At 25.8% G+C, this 15,619-nt stretch overlaps 1 protein-coding gene across 1 annotated transcript; it reads left to right on the top strand.

The window, feature by feature from the left end:
* Positions 1-283: 283 nt before the first annotated feature.
* Positions 284-14,224, top strand: LOC145844504 (uncharacterized). Its single transcript, XM_082951903.1, has 5 exons — positions 284-313; positions 10,873-10,986; positions 12,053-12,118; positions 13,264-13,492; positions 13,744-14,224. The coding sequence occupies exons 2-5, from the start codon at positions 10,894-10,896 to the stop codon at positions 13,749-13,751; spliced, it is 396 nt and encodes a 131-aa protein (XP_082808029.1). The 5' UTR covers positions 284-313; positions 10,873-10,893; the 3' UTR covers positions 13,752-14,224.
* Positions 14,225-15,619: the final 1,395 nt, after the last annotated feature.

The raw sequence follows: 15,619 nt of genomic DNA, 5'->3' as shown, positions 1-15,619 counted from the left end.
TACTATTCAGTACATGTGTAATCTTTTCAGCGAAAACTAATAACTTTTTCGTGTCTGATAAAAGCTTTTTACGCGTTACTATACACGTTATTGAATATTGTGTATTGAGGTTATGTGTGTTGATAACGAAATAGGGGAAATATATTTAGTTTCCTGAAACAATACTTTGAAATTGTGCCCAAGCATACAATATATAGCAATTTGGTAATAAATAACAAATTTTAATTAATTACACTTGTTTTAGTGAGCAAAAAAACTTTCATTTCTATATTAAGTTTACAGAGTGGAGCTTTAATTATAAGTTGAATATAAGGTTAGATATACTGTAGTTTGCTGTAAGTACTTTCAGTGTAAATGTATGTTTTTGTTCTAGATATGAAATATTAACTAAAATATTTACACGTTTCACTAAAAAATACAATTTAAAGTAAGTTTAAACAGTTTAAATGTATACAAACAACTTGAATTGTTCAATTAAATAATTATTCAATTTTAAAAGTTTACCTTTTCTTATACATAAATTAGTTTCTTTTTACTAAGATGTAAAAACTTAAAAGACTACAGTTTTAAAATGCTTGCCATATGAATAATCGGTGATCATTAACTTAGTTATTCCTAAAATATTTCAATTTTATATATAAGACATTGATTTCTGAACGAAGTTTTAATAACTTCAGCTGTTTAATTTGTTGTAACTGATCTACAAAGAGGAATAAATATTTATCCATATATCTGATTGAAAACGTTTATGGTCATTTTATACTTATAATTAGAGCTCAAAGTTGCTGCAAAAGTAGTTGTAAAAGTTTGTATAAGTATAATTGGCTACATTTATAATTGCACTTTTTACTTACATGTTGACAAATTTAGTAATTATAACGTCACATCAAAAGTTGTTCATGGTAACACTCTAACTGTACTTCGATAAAATATGTGTATGTTGTGTTTATAATTCCTTACAAGTTTATTTACAACCTTTCAAACCAAATAATTTTGGCAACCTTCGGTAATCTTCATTGTAAAGCTTTATTTTCTATGACACTTACAATGTTCACTGTATCAATCAAGTTCAATTATATCTTTAGAATAAATATCACAATTAAAAAACGGAACAGTTATGATATAAGGCAGCGGTCGGTAAAGTTCGGCCCGAATGCGGACGGTCATTCAAAAGATTTGGCTCTGTTTTCCAGCTAAAAAGCAACTTGTGCAGATGTAGACAGCTAGAGTTTTTTAAATTTTAACTTGTGTTAACTTTGCTCCCTACATTTCATGTATTGAAGTACATAATTACTCTTTTGTCTATATGTTTTTCTAAATTTTCATCTAATTGCTTTTTAGTTCTTTAACTTGCAAAGAATTTTTCGAGCAAACTTGCCCGCTTTTCAATAAAGGCTTTAAACTCTTGAACTGAGGTAAAGATGAGGAGACTTTGCAGTCACAGATTATATTCAACAGAAAACTTTTGGCAGGTCAAATTTAATAAAAAAAGTAGTCTTTGTAGGTCACACAAAGCTTAAAAATTGCATGAAAAAGTGTACTCTTTAAAAACAAAAAGTAAATAAAACTTTATCTAAAATAAACCCTTTAGTTTTATCCCTAGTTGCAAAATTGTACTAAATTATTTCGAACAACCGAAATACAATTTTGAAATTCTTACAATTTTTATTTTTATTTATCAATGGGCCATTTACCTGATTTTGTCAGCAATTAACATATTAGGCTAATAATATTCAGATTAACATTTATAATGAAGTTAAATAAATTATAAAGCTTACAGCTAAAATGTCTTTCAAGTACAGTAGACTACCGCTTAAGTACGCAAATTGAACCCGACCAAAAAGTGCGTACTTAGCACGGGTAGTGCGTACTTTTTGACGACATAATATAATATGAAATTTAGTTGTTTGTTTTCTTTCTTACAACTAGCCACCAAATAATTAAGCCAAATAAATAAGTCTTTTTAATTTAAATAAAATAAAAAAGTAATACATTTATTTTAGTTTTCCATTAGCTAAAAAGTGTTTAAATTTTGTTTTGAAAGAAAAACGTTTCAGGACTGTTTTTGTAAGAAAGTTTATATCAGTAGAAACATTTATAGTATAAGTGCATAATGATAAGATGCTCATTAAATTTTTTTTAACTTTACTTTTTTGTTGCTGTTGTTTCTTTTTATATGTTTATTTTGACTTTATAAAATTAGTAACTAGTTTTTATGTTTAACTAGTTTGATATTATGTCACATTAATATTAGCTATTCCTTTGCAAATATTCTTAAAGTTTTTGAATAAAAAAAAATTAAGACAAGTTAGAAAAATTTAGAGAAATTAAGGAAAAAGGATGAAAAGCGTCAGAAAATGACTCTATTGAACAAGTCTAAGGATAAAGGTAAAGTCGCACCACCAAAGCCAACATATGTGATAATATGAGGGAGCTTCTTAGGGTTTTCAATGCTGAAATGAGAATGAATTCTCGATTTTGTCTTTCTGGATAAGTGCGTACTTAAGGCGGGGTGCGTACCAAAAAAAGTGCGTACTTAAGCGGTAGTCTACTGTATTTAAGAAAGCTTATTTTTGTAGTGTAATTTTAATTATTTAACCTGAATGTTTGGTTAAATAACTGACAAACTGACAGGCTGTTCGTGCACCAGGTTGTAAGACCAAATATTTTGAGCGTTTTTTTTATTGTCGTTTAATTAACTATAAGCTTTCATATTAAAAAAATATTGTACAAATTTTCTAGATGGAGTCGAACGCAGGTCAAATACTTTTTTTAGACATTTGATACATATAGATTTTTATTGTTCTAAAAGTCGGTAACTAATCTCAAAACCATCTGACCACTACTTATACTCAATACACAAAAAGTTTTATCAACAAAACTAAGCTATAAAACTTATCTATAAAACTAACTGCTTATACAAAGTGACACAAAGTATAAACCACCAATAATAGACATAAAATTTCAAAAATTTTGTTTTTTTTAACACAAATAGTCAGCTAAGAAACTCACTTTCTGTGTAGTAGACAACTAAAAGCTTTATGTTAGAACTGTTGTATGTTGAAAGACAAAAAAAAACTTAAAAAGTTTGGTCCAAGGACCTACTACACAAAAAAATCTTTCGGTTATTGAGTGCATCACGGAGTTAAATAGTGCATCACGGATACAGCATTTTCGAGTTTGTTAACTTTTCTACAAAAACAGTGCTTCTTGGTGTCACAGACACTTTAAGACCTGGTTAGAATATTACTAACGACTATACCATATTACTCCCTTGAGATTGTTTATTTTTGTCTTATTAAGTCAATGAAGTGTTAGGGTTTGTAAAAAAAATCTTAAGATGTTTTTAAGTTTATCAGAAAGTATCAACAATGACGACAGAGATAAGTCCTGAAGTATTTGGGCTGACACTGACGCGCTAGAACAATTGAATGATCCTGAATCAAATTTCAGAAACTGAGAAATATTGCTCGTTTTTGACTGTTAACATTTGCTCATAAGAGTTCTCCAACTAAGAATTTCAAGTTTGGAGATTGAAACCGGTTCATTATAGAAAGTGCGACAGTTTTCAATTTTCAGGGGATGTTTGTGTCATTAGGATGACGTTTTCAAAAAATCTTGTAACAACAGAAGGCTCACTTCAGCCGAAAACAAGTTCTTGTCCCAAAATAAAAGTTTTTCATAAAATTTAACTTGAAAAATTTTCAGATTGTCTAAAATTTTTAACAGTTTTTTCTAAATGTAGTACTCAGACCCTTTAAAACTTAAAATTCGCATTTTCATACGCACAGTTCTTGTTAGAAAAACGTTTCTTGAATTTTCATTTAGTTGTTTGGATGAACGTTTTCCATATTTATCAGCTATACCTTTTTATAAATGAGACACGATTTAAAAAACTAGGTTTAATAGACTTACATAACACTAAAACATTTGCCACAAAAAAAAGTTTTCTTGCAAATTGAACTTCTTTATGCCACAGAAACTTAAAGACCTGGTTAGAAGATCATTAATGACTCTGCCATTTTACTCTTTTGTAATGGGACGTACATAGTTTAATAGACTTACATAACACTAAATTATCTTTTTTAAATTGAAAAATGAAAAAAAAACGAATTTTAGGTGTCCAATCTTATTTCTTTGTATAATTTAAATATTCCTACTACATGTGTTTTTGTTTTTTGGATTTTAAAAGTTATACAGAACAAACAAACAAGGTTTTTCTTATTTATCAATATCAGGCACTAAAGAGGAACAAACAATAAAAAAATGCATGTTTATAACAACTTAGAGACGTTTATATGATATCTTTTTCTGTCAAAACTTTACTCTTAAGTATCTAATGATTATCTAGTATGAGATGTATTGAGTATCTATATCAGCAATCTGAAAACTGCTACCTTGAAAGTCAAAATATTGCGTTTTAAAACAATTAAAAAAGTTGTGGTAAAAGTTTGCAATTTAAATATCAGTATAACAAATAACTATTATTGTTTCAATTTTAACTTTTTATCACATTAGTGAAAGCAGTAGATTTTATTGTTTACCAGAACTATTTAGAACAACTGACTGTTTATTGAACAATAAAAAAGCGCTCAAAAAATTTTGTTCTAAGGACCTGGTGTACAAAAAAACCTTTCGGTTGTCGGGCAGTACACCACTTGAATTTTCTTGTCCAAGTAATCTGCAACCCCGTATGATTTTTCCAGGAAAACGTGTCCCTTACTTGTGAAAGGTCTATAAGTTTATAATAACTATAAAATCAAAAGTTAAATATAGCTCTTTTTAAAGCACATAAAGTCATTTTATTTTAAGGGAATAGAGTAACATATAATAGTTGTTTTTTTATAGTTGATATATAGATTTTTATAATAATTAAGTATCAATGAAATAATTGAATCATTTTGTTAATGAAATTGAACTAATACAATTTTGAAAGTTTTTTTAATGCAGTATAGTTGTGTCATGATGAAAAAACAAATATTTTTGTATTTAATATAAAAAAAGTACTCTAAAATGGTTTTTATCATAACTGCAAATAAGGTTCCTGATTTAATTTGAAAAATTGTTAAGTTTAAAAACCTTATGTAGGCCTTGGGTTAAATTATATTTTATGCTAAAACTTTTGATGTCTTTAACTATTATTCAGTACTTTGATGTTTTTATAAAGTTAATTTAAGTAAAACCACTAATTATCTCTGGTTTGTGATTTTTTTAAGGTTTTAACAAAGCAAAACAATTTAAAAAGTTAATAATGTAATATATATACTCTGTAATATAAAAATTAACTGCATAATCATAATCAAGTATTTGTCAGTTGCTAGATTAGAAAAAAAAGTGTATGAATTTAAACTTAGCGTTTATATATATAATATTTTAACAACATCAAAAAGGCTTGAAACACACTTAATGTCCTTTGAAAACCTTTTTTTGTATATAAGTGTAATTAAAAGCTGTTTAACACTTTGAAACATCCTTTAAACCAAGCAAAACTTTTTATTTCATGTAATATTATTTGCAATTAAAGCAAGACTTGTCACCAGAGAAATATATTTTGTATAGTATTTTATTAAATACTTTAAATGTTGTATTCTTTTTTTATCAACCACAGTGGTTATAATAACAACTAAATTCTCAAAGTGATTTAAGAAAAATAAAAGTTGTGTAATTATTTTTGTATACTTCTGTATAAAATATATAATTATTAGTTTTTTAGTTTAAAAAAAAGTGTTAAGTACAATCAAAAGGTTTTAGTTAAATTTATTGATTGTATTATAAAGTTCTTAACTTATTTAGGACATATACTGTTTTATTTTTCTTTCAATTCAATACTTTTTATAGTTAACTAAGTTCTGTGCATACTAGAAAAGTAAAATTTTTATGCTGTTATTTTTGTACTGTTTTATTGTTATTGTAAAAATAGATTACATTAATTACTAATAAACACATACTAATATTACAATTTTATCTGTAAAAAAAGATTATTAATCAATATTTTATGTTTTTATTTTTATATACTGTCTTAGAATAATACATGTTAATTATGAAAACTATAAAGTAATATATTTCACTCTTTCATAACGGTTTTTTAAAAGATTTATATAAGAAGGTGGTTCAAAAATATTTATGTAAAAATGTTACTACAAATTGCCAGATATTATTTAGAATTATATCAGGGAATTTTATTAGATTTTTCAATCTTATTATAATACGTTAGATTTAAAAAACAGGTATTGATATAACAACCATATGTAAACAACATTGATAAGCATCTATGATTCTAAATAAATCTTTAAATTTGTTTACATAATATTGGAGTCAGTCTTTAACAAATCAAATACTTATATTTTTAAAAAAATTATAAAAGAAAAAAAGAAAAAATATTATTAAATATTAACAGCCTACTTTTAAGCTTTGACAATGTTTTTGTTTAAAAATATGTTTCTAGTTGACAAGTACCTCAAAGGCTATAAGATTTTTTCTTTATAAGCCACAAATGGCTTTAACACGATTCTGACTTAAATCATAATCACAATTAAATTACCGTTGTACATTTAATTTTTAAAGTATATGATTAACCATAGTTTAAAAATTACTTTTAAAATAATAAATGAAAAAAACTTAAGCGATTTTTGTACATACATGGATCAGTAAAGTGAGACTTATACGTTTATTTTTAAAAGAGTTAATGACTAAAATAGAATTAATTTTTGTTTTGTTTTTTATGCTATATATAATCTTTAATGTTTTGTAATAATGAAATGTGTTTTAATTTTTTAGCTTCTAACAACTTAAATAAAAAGTATTTGTTAAGTTCTTATAGAAATAATAACAAGTATAGAAATATAGTATGGTTAAACAAACATGATTTTATCTTATAACTGGTTGCAATTTAATTTTTAGCCATAGAATTAGATTATAAAAACATTTTCTGGATATGAAGTAATTTTAAATTGAGTCAAGAACATTTCTTTTAACTTTTTACCTATGTTTTTTTAGTCTTTACTTTTAGCAAACATAAAAATAACTGTTTTACTAATAATATACTTTTTTGTCACAGATTTTTTATCTTTGAAATTGAACATACATGAAATACTGTAAAATTTACACTAAATATAATTTTTTTATATTAATAATCATACCTTTTTGTTATTAAAACTTTTTGATTATTGATTTTATATTAGTTTTATTTACCGAGTATACTCAAAACCTATACAGGCAAATCTTTAGCGTTGGTGATATTATAACATATATTCTTAAACTTCCATGATTTTACTTTAAAATGTAAAACAAGTTTTGCATGAGTGGTGTCATTTTAACACATAAAAACTTATCTAATTAAAATATTTCTTGCTGACGTACTTCCGCACAACATTTTTTGACACAGAGGAATCATAGAATCTAATATACTTAAGGATAATGATGAATGTGTATACTTTGTAAAAAATAAAACAAATAATATTTAAGTTGATATAGTTGTGTATATATAAAAAGTAATTTTCAAACAAGTGTTCTGAGGTGTAGTGCACAGTGGGCTAACAAGCAGCTAATTTTTTTGGTGTCTAGAAATTTAAATTAAGCAAAATAGATAGTTGGAAAAATTGAGTTTTTTCTAAACCTTTTTTTTTTGCTCCAAGTATTGTAGAAGTGACAATTAGTAAAAAGCGATCAATTTTCTCTTATATTTCAAACAAAAACTATCTAAAAAGTATTGCGGCATTTTTTTACTACAAATCTAAGATCGATTCAACAACACAAAAGTACTTTAAAAGTCTACCTAGTAGCATTTTTAAAATCTTTTATATTAAATATTTTGTAAACAAAAGGTTCTTCGTTCACCAGGTCCTAGGACCAAACATTTTTAGCGACGTTTAATATACTATTATGTTGTGTAAACTCTGAAAATAATATAAGTTGTCTAAACATTTAGTATTTTTTAAATCGTATTAGTTTTAAATTAGATTGGTTTTTCTTTGTGATCTCACTTTGATTTCTTAGGCTGGAGCATTTATTATAAGAAAACGTCAAACAAATAAAGATTTATACTAAACTTTTATTTCGGGTTTGTTAAGCAATGTTTGAAGCCGAGTAAGTTTATTTTTTAATTAAGTACATCTTAAAAAAAAGGTCTAGATTTTCCTGTTTCAAAAAGTTGTTTTTTTGCTGATAAACACAGTTATTTTAAAATTGTTAAAAAAATAGGTATCCTAGACAAGACCTTAAAAGGTATCCATGGTGTGCGATTCGATAACCGAAAGGTTTTTAACGCATCAGGTTCCAGGACCAAGTTTTTTGAGCGTTTTTTTTTTTGTACTTTAATAAACTATATATATAATTCATAAACAAAAGAGACTCAGTGCAAAATCCAGATATATTTGAAGCTATTTTAATCAGTGGATACATAGCAATAAATAAAAGATAAGTTCAACTTATATAGTAAGAGTAGTAATCATTTTAAATAAATATTGATTACATACAAAGTCATTTACAAAAATTATTCACAATACTAATTATTAAAGCTGATTAAATACAAACGTATAAATACCAAAAAGAGCATTAAGTAAATATATTAACACTATTGTCAAACTCTTTTTGCTTGCAAAAGGTAGGTTTTCTATTTAAAATACATATAGCTTCCATTTTAACAAATCAAACAATTTATATCAACTTTTAATTGTATGAAATCTATTCTAATAGAAATTTTTAGCACAACTCTGATTGTTCACCAAGTTTTCCGCAATAGCTGATCTTTATATTGCATTCATAAATTTATTAGAATTCTTTTCTTTATTTATAACTTATCAATGCAAGCAGGTATATGTTCTTTGACCCTTTTCTTCAGCTGTCTAGTTGTAAGACCAATACAGCTATTGTCGCAATAGCATTTAAATAGGTATATAACCATTCTTAAATTAAATGTGGGTTTCTAACCTTTGCCTTCAGGTGTCAACATAGGACTTGAGTAAAAAATCTTTCTGGATTTTGCAGCTAAAAAGTAGAACTTATAGGTTGCTTAATATTCTTCTTTAAATAAAATGATCTTTTATTTATGTATGGAAAAATTGAAGATTTTTTATACTTTTTTCTGGTCCAATTTCCTGACGCCAATTTTGTTCTTGAACAATTTAGGTGAAGTTTAATATAATGTATTAAACAACAAAAAAGCGCTCAAAATATTTAGTTCGGAACCTGGTGCACGAAGAACCTTACGTTTATCAGTTCTACTTACTAACTCAGAAGGATATCCATTGCTATACAACAAAGTCTTAATGTAACTAGTTTCTTCTTCAAAGAATTCAGGTGAACAGATTAAATGTGCACGATGACACAGTGTCTGGATTAGATTTACTTTTCGTTTCAGACAACAGTGTGACTGAAAATTCAGATAGTAATCTATAAAATTTTCTTTTCTAAATATTAGTCACAAATTTAGTATTTTGTCTTTTCACTATTACATCAAAGTAAAATAACTAATTATTCTTTTCTTCTGTTAATTGTATTCTTTATTGAATTATGCTGTTCATTTAATAACTTGTAGAAACTGTTCAGTTCCTCTTCATTTTTAACTGTCACGAAATAATCATTTACATACCTAAAGTAGTGGATTCTATCTTGAACCTAAGAAATTATTTTTGACTCTAAGAAGCCGATAAAAATATTGGCAAATGTAGGTCTTAAAAGAAACTCCATAGTCACACCATCATATTGTGTGAACATGACATTATTGAAAGAGAACCTTACATCATTAGTGGCAATCTTTAGCAACTTAACAAAATTTCTTTACAAAATCAAAATTTACCAAGTTCATAAAATTTTATATGCAAATATCAATTTTTTTGAAAGGACATTTGTGTGACCAAACTATCAACGTCTAACGAGGTCATAAATGTGTCATTAGCTTTTATATTTCAAATATTTCACACAAAGGTAAATGAACTCTTAATTAAATATTCAGAATAATATTCTAAAACAGGTTCAAGTAGACAACTTAGAAATTTTGCTACTTTATGTTGTGGATACGTGAATTTTATTAAATAAGATTGGTTTCAATGGTTTGTTTTCTTATGAATTTTTGGAAGACCACAGATCAGAGGTCTGATCGAACCAACTGGTTTAATAAACTATATTTCTTTGCTCATATCCATAATTAAAACCAAATGTTTTAAAAACTTGACTATATTATTTTCTAATTTATCAGTGTTGTCAACATGTTACTGACACATTTTCTGAAACACTTGAAGAAAATAAAAAGTTTTGATAACAAAAAATCCAGTTACAATTACGTGTTACCTGTGGTTTAATTACCTGTTTATAAAAAAGAAAACATCCACTCTTTTTAGCTATACATACTTGATTTTAAACAACATAAATTTTTTTCATAAACAAAAAAAAGAAAAACTATTGTGACAATTGTGCATAAGTAATAGTTTAAAGATATTTGAAATTAGCTTTTTGAAATTCAACCAGTTCAGTTAGATTTAATTCTTATTCATAACAAATATCTGAACAATATAAAGTTTGTTAAACAAACTAACTTGTTGTTAATAAAATTTGAATTTAAAATTTTTTCAGTCGTTCACACAGAACAGAAAACTTATAAAGTTTTTGGACTTTTATTAGAACTAAAAGAAAAGTCATCACAAGTTTTACATTAAAAGCTTATTAAGCCATTAAATTGTTTTAGTAATTTTGCTATAGTTATATTTTTTTTTTTGAAACTTTAGTTTTGTTTTAATTTTTGTATTGCTCTAAATGAGCATTGAATAATGAGCTTTAAAAAAGAAAAAAAGATTTAACACCTTAAATTTTAAAGCACAGCAAATAAATTTTAATTAAAATTTAATTAGTTTAAAGCAACTGTGCATTTTTAAATAGGTTTTTTTTTTCAAATAAAACATGAACACTTTGGTATTGGACATATCCCAATGTTTCGACGAAGATTCCAAAGTCAATCAGCTCCTGGATGAACACAAACCCGACAGGATTGTGGTGAGAAAACAATTTATTGTTTGTTTTTTTAACTTTAATGGTACAGAATTTGACCTGATAAACTTGTAATGAGGTGAATGGTTTTTTCAAAGTTTCAAAACTAGTATATGTAAATTATATTATACTGTTTAAAGAAATAAACTTGTGGTAACAGAATAGTTTTAACTTCAAAGTTTCCCGTTTAAAAATACAAGATTTGTTTAAAGCACAGTGTCAAGATCCGGTTATTAATATTCATGAGTAATTTAACCACCTTAATTTTGATTTAAACTTAACAAAATATGGTAAACAACTTAAGTAATTTTGCTGCTAAGTTACCACTGTTAAGCTATTGATAAACCTGACCCAAGATCGGATCCAGCCGAATTACGCCTTTTAGATTTATAGTCTTGTTGAAACGTTAAGTTGTTTCCCCTAAAATTTTCTGTATAAAAAAATAACATTTTTCATAATTATTTTTTTTTACTTATTAAAGTTTTTTTTTTCAAGTTTTTATTGTGTTTGTGTAAGGTAGATTAGGAATAAAGGTATAAATATAAAAAAAAATAAACTTAATTAAAAAATAAACTTAATTTTTTTTACTAGTTTTAATTATGTTTGGGTAAGGTCGGTAAGAGATAAAAGTATGAACATTAAAAAAATAAACTTAAAAAAAAGTTTCACTCAGCAAATGTTAGAGGAAACACCTCAACGTTTCGGTCGAACCCTTTATTTTAATCCGGTTTAATCCTTATTTGAAAATAAGATCCCGACCCGGCTTGATTATAATGATACAGACCCGGTAGAGCATTTGATTTACTTATCTCATTTCACCTTTTTCCAATTACTATAATATTGCTTAGAAAGTTCCAGAGCAGTGGTCTTTAAGGGGTTTTTAATAAACGTTTTTAGGCGTAATTTAAGAGATTTTAAAAATCTACACTAGCTGTTTCAGGATCTAAATCCAGCCTAACTTTTCGGATCTGGTAGACCACTACAATTCACATATATAAAACGCTGTTTGTGTATGTACATCCGTGACTTTTTGTGATTGTTTAACTAAACAAATAAAGACTTTTTTTTTCAGTTCCACAATCTGAAATGCGCACCAGAGAAAAATGAAATGATTGTTAGCGACTTGATAAGTCAGATTGTAAGTTTGAAACACAAATTACATTACAGTAACCTCTCGGATCTTTACGCACTCGTGACGTTACGCACTCTCGTTTAGTTACGCATTTCAGAATTCTATAAAGTTCAGAAAATAAAATTTTAATTTTTTTAAATATTGCACATATTAGGTTTAATGTATATTTTTAAATTAAAATATGTTTTTGAATGCTAACACACCTCTCTATATCTTTAGAATTTGTAAATTTATGTTCCTTGACTAATTGATAAACATTTAGTTATACCTCAGTATATCAGAAATTTTGTTAACAATAAGAGATTAAATCAAAATTCTGAAATAAACATGACTGTTTTTAATAATGAAAGTATAATGAAATAATGAGAGTTTAAAACACAAAGAAAAAATACAGCAGTCTTGCATTATATATTAATAAACACCATTTTATAATTGTAAAGAAATACTTAGTTATAAATTGAGTTTGCTAAGTAGAATAGAATATAAATGTCACATATAAATAAAGATAAAGATAATTTCTACTTATTATTAAAATAGTAAAACTATTTCTACTTGTATTATTATTTTATAGAAATTAAAATCCTTTTTTCTAGTATATGAATAGTTTTATCTGTTGTTTTCATATTTATAAATAAAGTAAACAAATTGTTAAAAGTGGGAAAGTGCCCAGTCTGCTTTTAACTAGAAGCAATATTAAAAAACAGCCATTTAAGTAAGTATATTTGGTACCTCTCGTTTCTTTACGATCTCTCATATCTTTACGCACTTTTTCTGTGGACACAATGTGCGTAAATAAGCGAGAGGTTACTGTAGTTTCGAATTTTAATTAGCTTAAACTATTCTACTGATTTGAAGTAATCAATATATATATAAATATGCATGACCACTACTCTTGATTATTTATTGATATTGTTACATACATATGCCTAATAACTTTATATATATGTATTAATATACTGATCACTTGGTTATTTATTGATAACAAATGCGTTCTGTAAACTTTTAAAACAACCTAAATTTTCGCTATTTAATGTTATGTTTAAAGCAATATTGTCCTGAGGCGAGCTTAACAAAAAATTTTGAATAACATTTTCAAAATTTGTTATTTGCATATACATTTTTTATTAATTAATGATTTCTTAATGCCTCAGGACGCGGCGCCGAAAGCCGAGTTCGTAGCGGCTCCCAGTGGCGAGATCAGCATCAACAAAGTTCCTGAAGTGACAGTGAAGCAAATTCCTGGGGATGAAATTGAAGATGATATTGTTGAAGAGAGCGACCCGGTTGATATGTCCGCTGACAGAATGAAAATTATGATTGAGAAAATCCTCAGGGACGTGACGAAAGAGATGGCGTCAGAAGTGACGTCAGAGACTCCAGGTTGTTTTGAAAACTTACAACTGATCACGAATTGTATGATGTTTTTAATATTATAAATTTTTGGTATTGTATATGTATTTTGAATTCTTATTCTTACTTTAAGTAACAAAAAAAATGGCATTTGACAAAAATAAGATCAGAAAAATAATTATTGTTTACATTTATTCATAGTAAACACATAATTATTTGATATTTTCACTTATAGTCTTAAACAATGGTTCTATTTATATGAATAAATATATTTTAAACAGATTCATAGTATTCGTTGCAAGGAACCATCGTTTACAAGAATTTTGCAAATGCTTCACATAACATATATATTTTTTACGTTTGTTCTACTACATTTAATTTTCTATAAGCAAATTGTTTTAAGTTGTGATTTTTTTTAATCTAAGCTCCACCTGTAAATGACACAAATGAATTATTTATTATTTCATGTAGTTGTTTTCTATTCTAATCAGGCTTTAAAATTAAAATCACTTTAAATTTTTTGTTTTGTTAGACAATTAATAATGGTTATCATTTTTTAAATAACTGAAAAAATTTTAGCGATTGAACTTTTTACCTTGCTAGTGTATAAATATAGTAAAATTACTTTGATTTTTAGCTCTATTCCATTTCATACGAATAAATTGGTATTAAAAAAATTTGTATCTATGAGTGTGTTAATGTTCAAAGTGTAGAAAACAATATTCAAAAAACTTGGTAATTATGATGAATTTAGTTTTGTGATTTCGCCACAAATATTGTAATGTATTTTTGTTTTACTTTTGCTGTGCTTGAAAATAAATTAAACAACTTAAACTTTTGTTTACTTAGATAAATTTTTGCCAATATTATAGTGTTTAGTATGTGTTGAATTTTTGAATAGGAGGTTTGAAAATATATAAAGTCTTATACGAGACATATATTATACTACTATATTTAGATATAAAATTACTAGAGTTTTTCTAAAGCTTAGGCTTTTTAGTTGATAATACACTTAAAGATTAAATTTTAAAGAGCAAGATAATTACATAAAAATTTAGTTACTTTTTATTTTACTTTCATACACTGTAATTAATTACAATTTATACTGCAAAAAGCTTAAAAAATAAATGAAGTCTATGTAACCTTACATAATTTTCGCTGAAAAAAGTTTTGGAGTTACCAAAGCAATGTTTTGTTTTCTTAAAATTTATTGATTGTACAAGTAGTTGATTTACAAAAAAAAAAAGCACAGTCTGTGTGTAAAAATAATAAATATTCATATTGTCAAGCTATTTTATTTAAACAGTGTAATTTAAATAGTATTTACAGAACTACAGCTAAAAACAGCACTTGAAACAAAAAAAATTTTAGAACAAATTAAATTTGGTTTAGCTTAAGTTTAAGCAAAAATAAAACCGGCAAAATAACATAAACACTCACAAAAAGTAACTATTATGAACCTAAAACATGTGCCTTAAAGTAACATGTGTTGCAACTTTTATGAACCATTTATTAAATAAAACCATTTATTTGAAATAAAATTGTTAATTAAGAATTTAATTTTAGTAATATTACTGATAGGCCTAAAACATATAACTTTGAAAACAGTTTCCCCAATTCAGAAAGCATTTGCAGAAATTGTTGCTTTTCTTAGACAAAAATCATAAACTTTAGGAGTAATTTAAAAAAACAAAAGAGATATAGGATAAAAAAGTTCACAACATTAGACAAAATTCAGATGTACAATTAATTTATCGTTGTCAACAATAATTCATAAAGAAATGAAGAGTACACGTCTTTATAAATGTTATTTTTAGCTTTGGCATCATAAAGATTTAAGCTGTAAAAAGAATGAAATATTTTCTTACTAAAAAAAAATCGTTAAATAAAAGCTGTAAAAAAGAATCAAACTTTTTTTTACAAAACAAATTTGTTAAATAAAACAGCTTAATAAATAACCACAAACTTTAAATATTAAACATCATTATTTTTCAGGTACAGTTTAAAACATATATGTAAATAGATTCAAACATAAAGATTTCAAAACAAAAAATATATTAAATTTCTTATTTTTTTAAACTTGTTAAGAATTAACAATACAACTATACGCTTGTTAAAATGAATAGTATTAACTTATTCTTTATAATCTTAGATTGA

This window comes from Thalia democratica, chromosome 9 (genome assembly GCF_965202585.1).
Source record: "Thalia democratica chromosome 9, ktThaDemo2.hap1.1, whole genome shotgun sequence".
Lineage (NCBI taxonomy): Eukaryota > Metazoa > Chordata > Thaliacea > Salpida > Salpidae > Thalia > Thalia democratica.
This window is presented reverse-complemented; position numbering and strand designations above follow the sequence as displayed.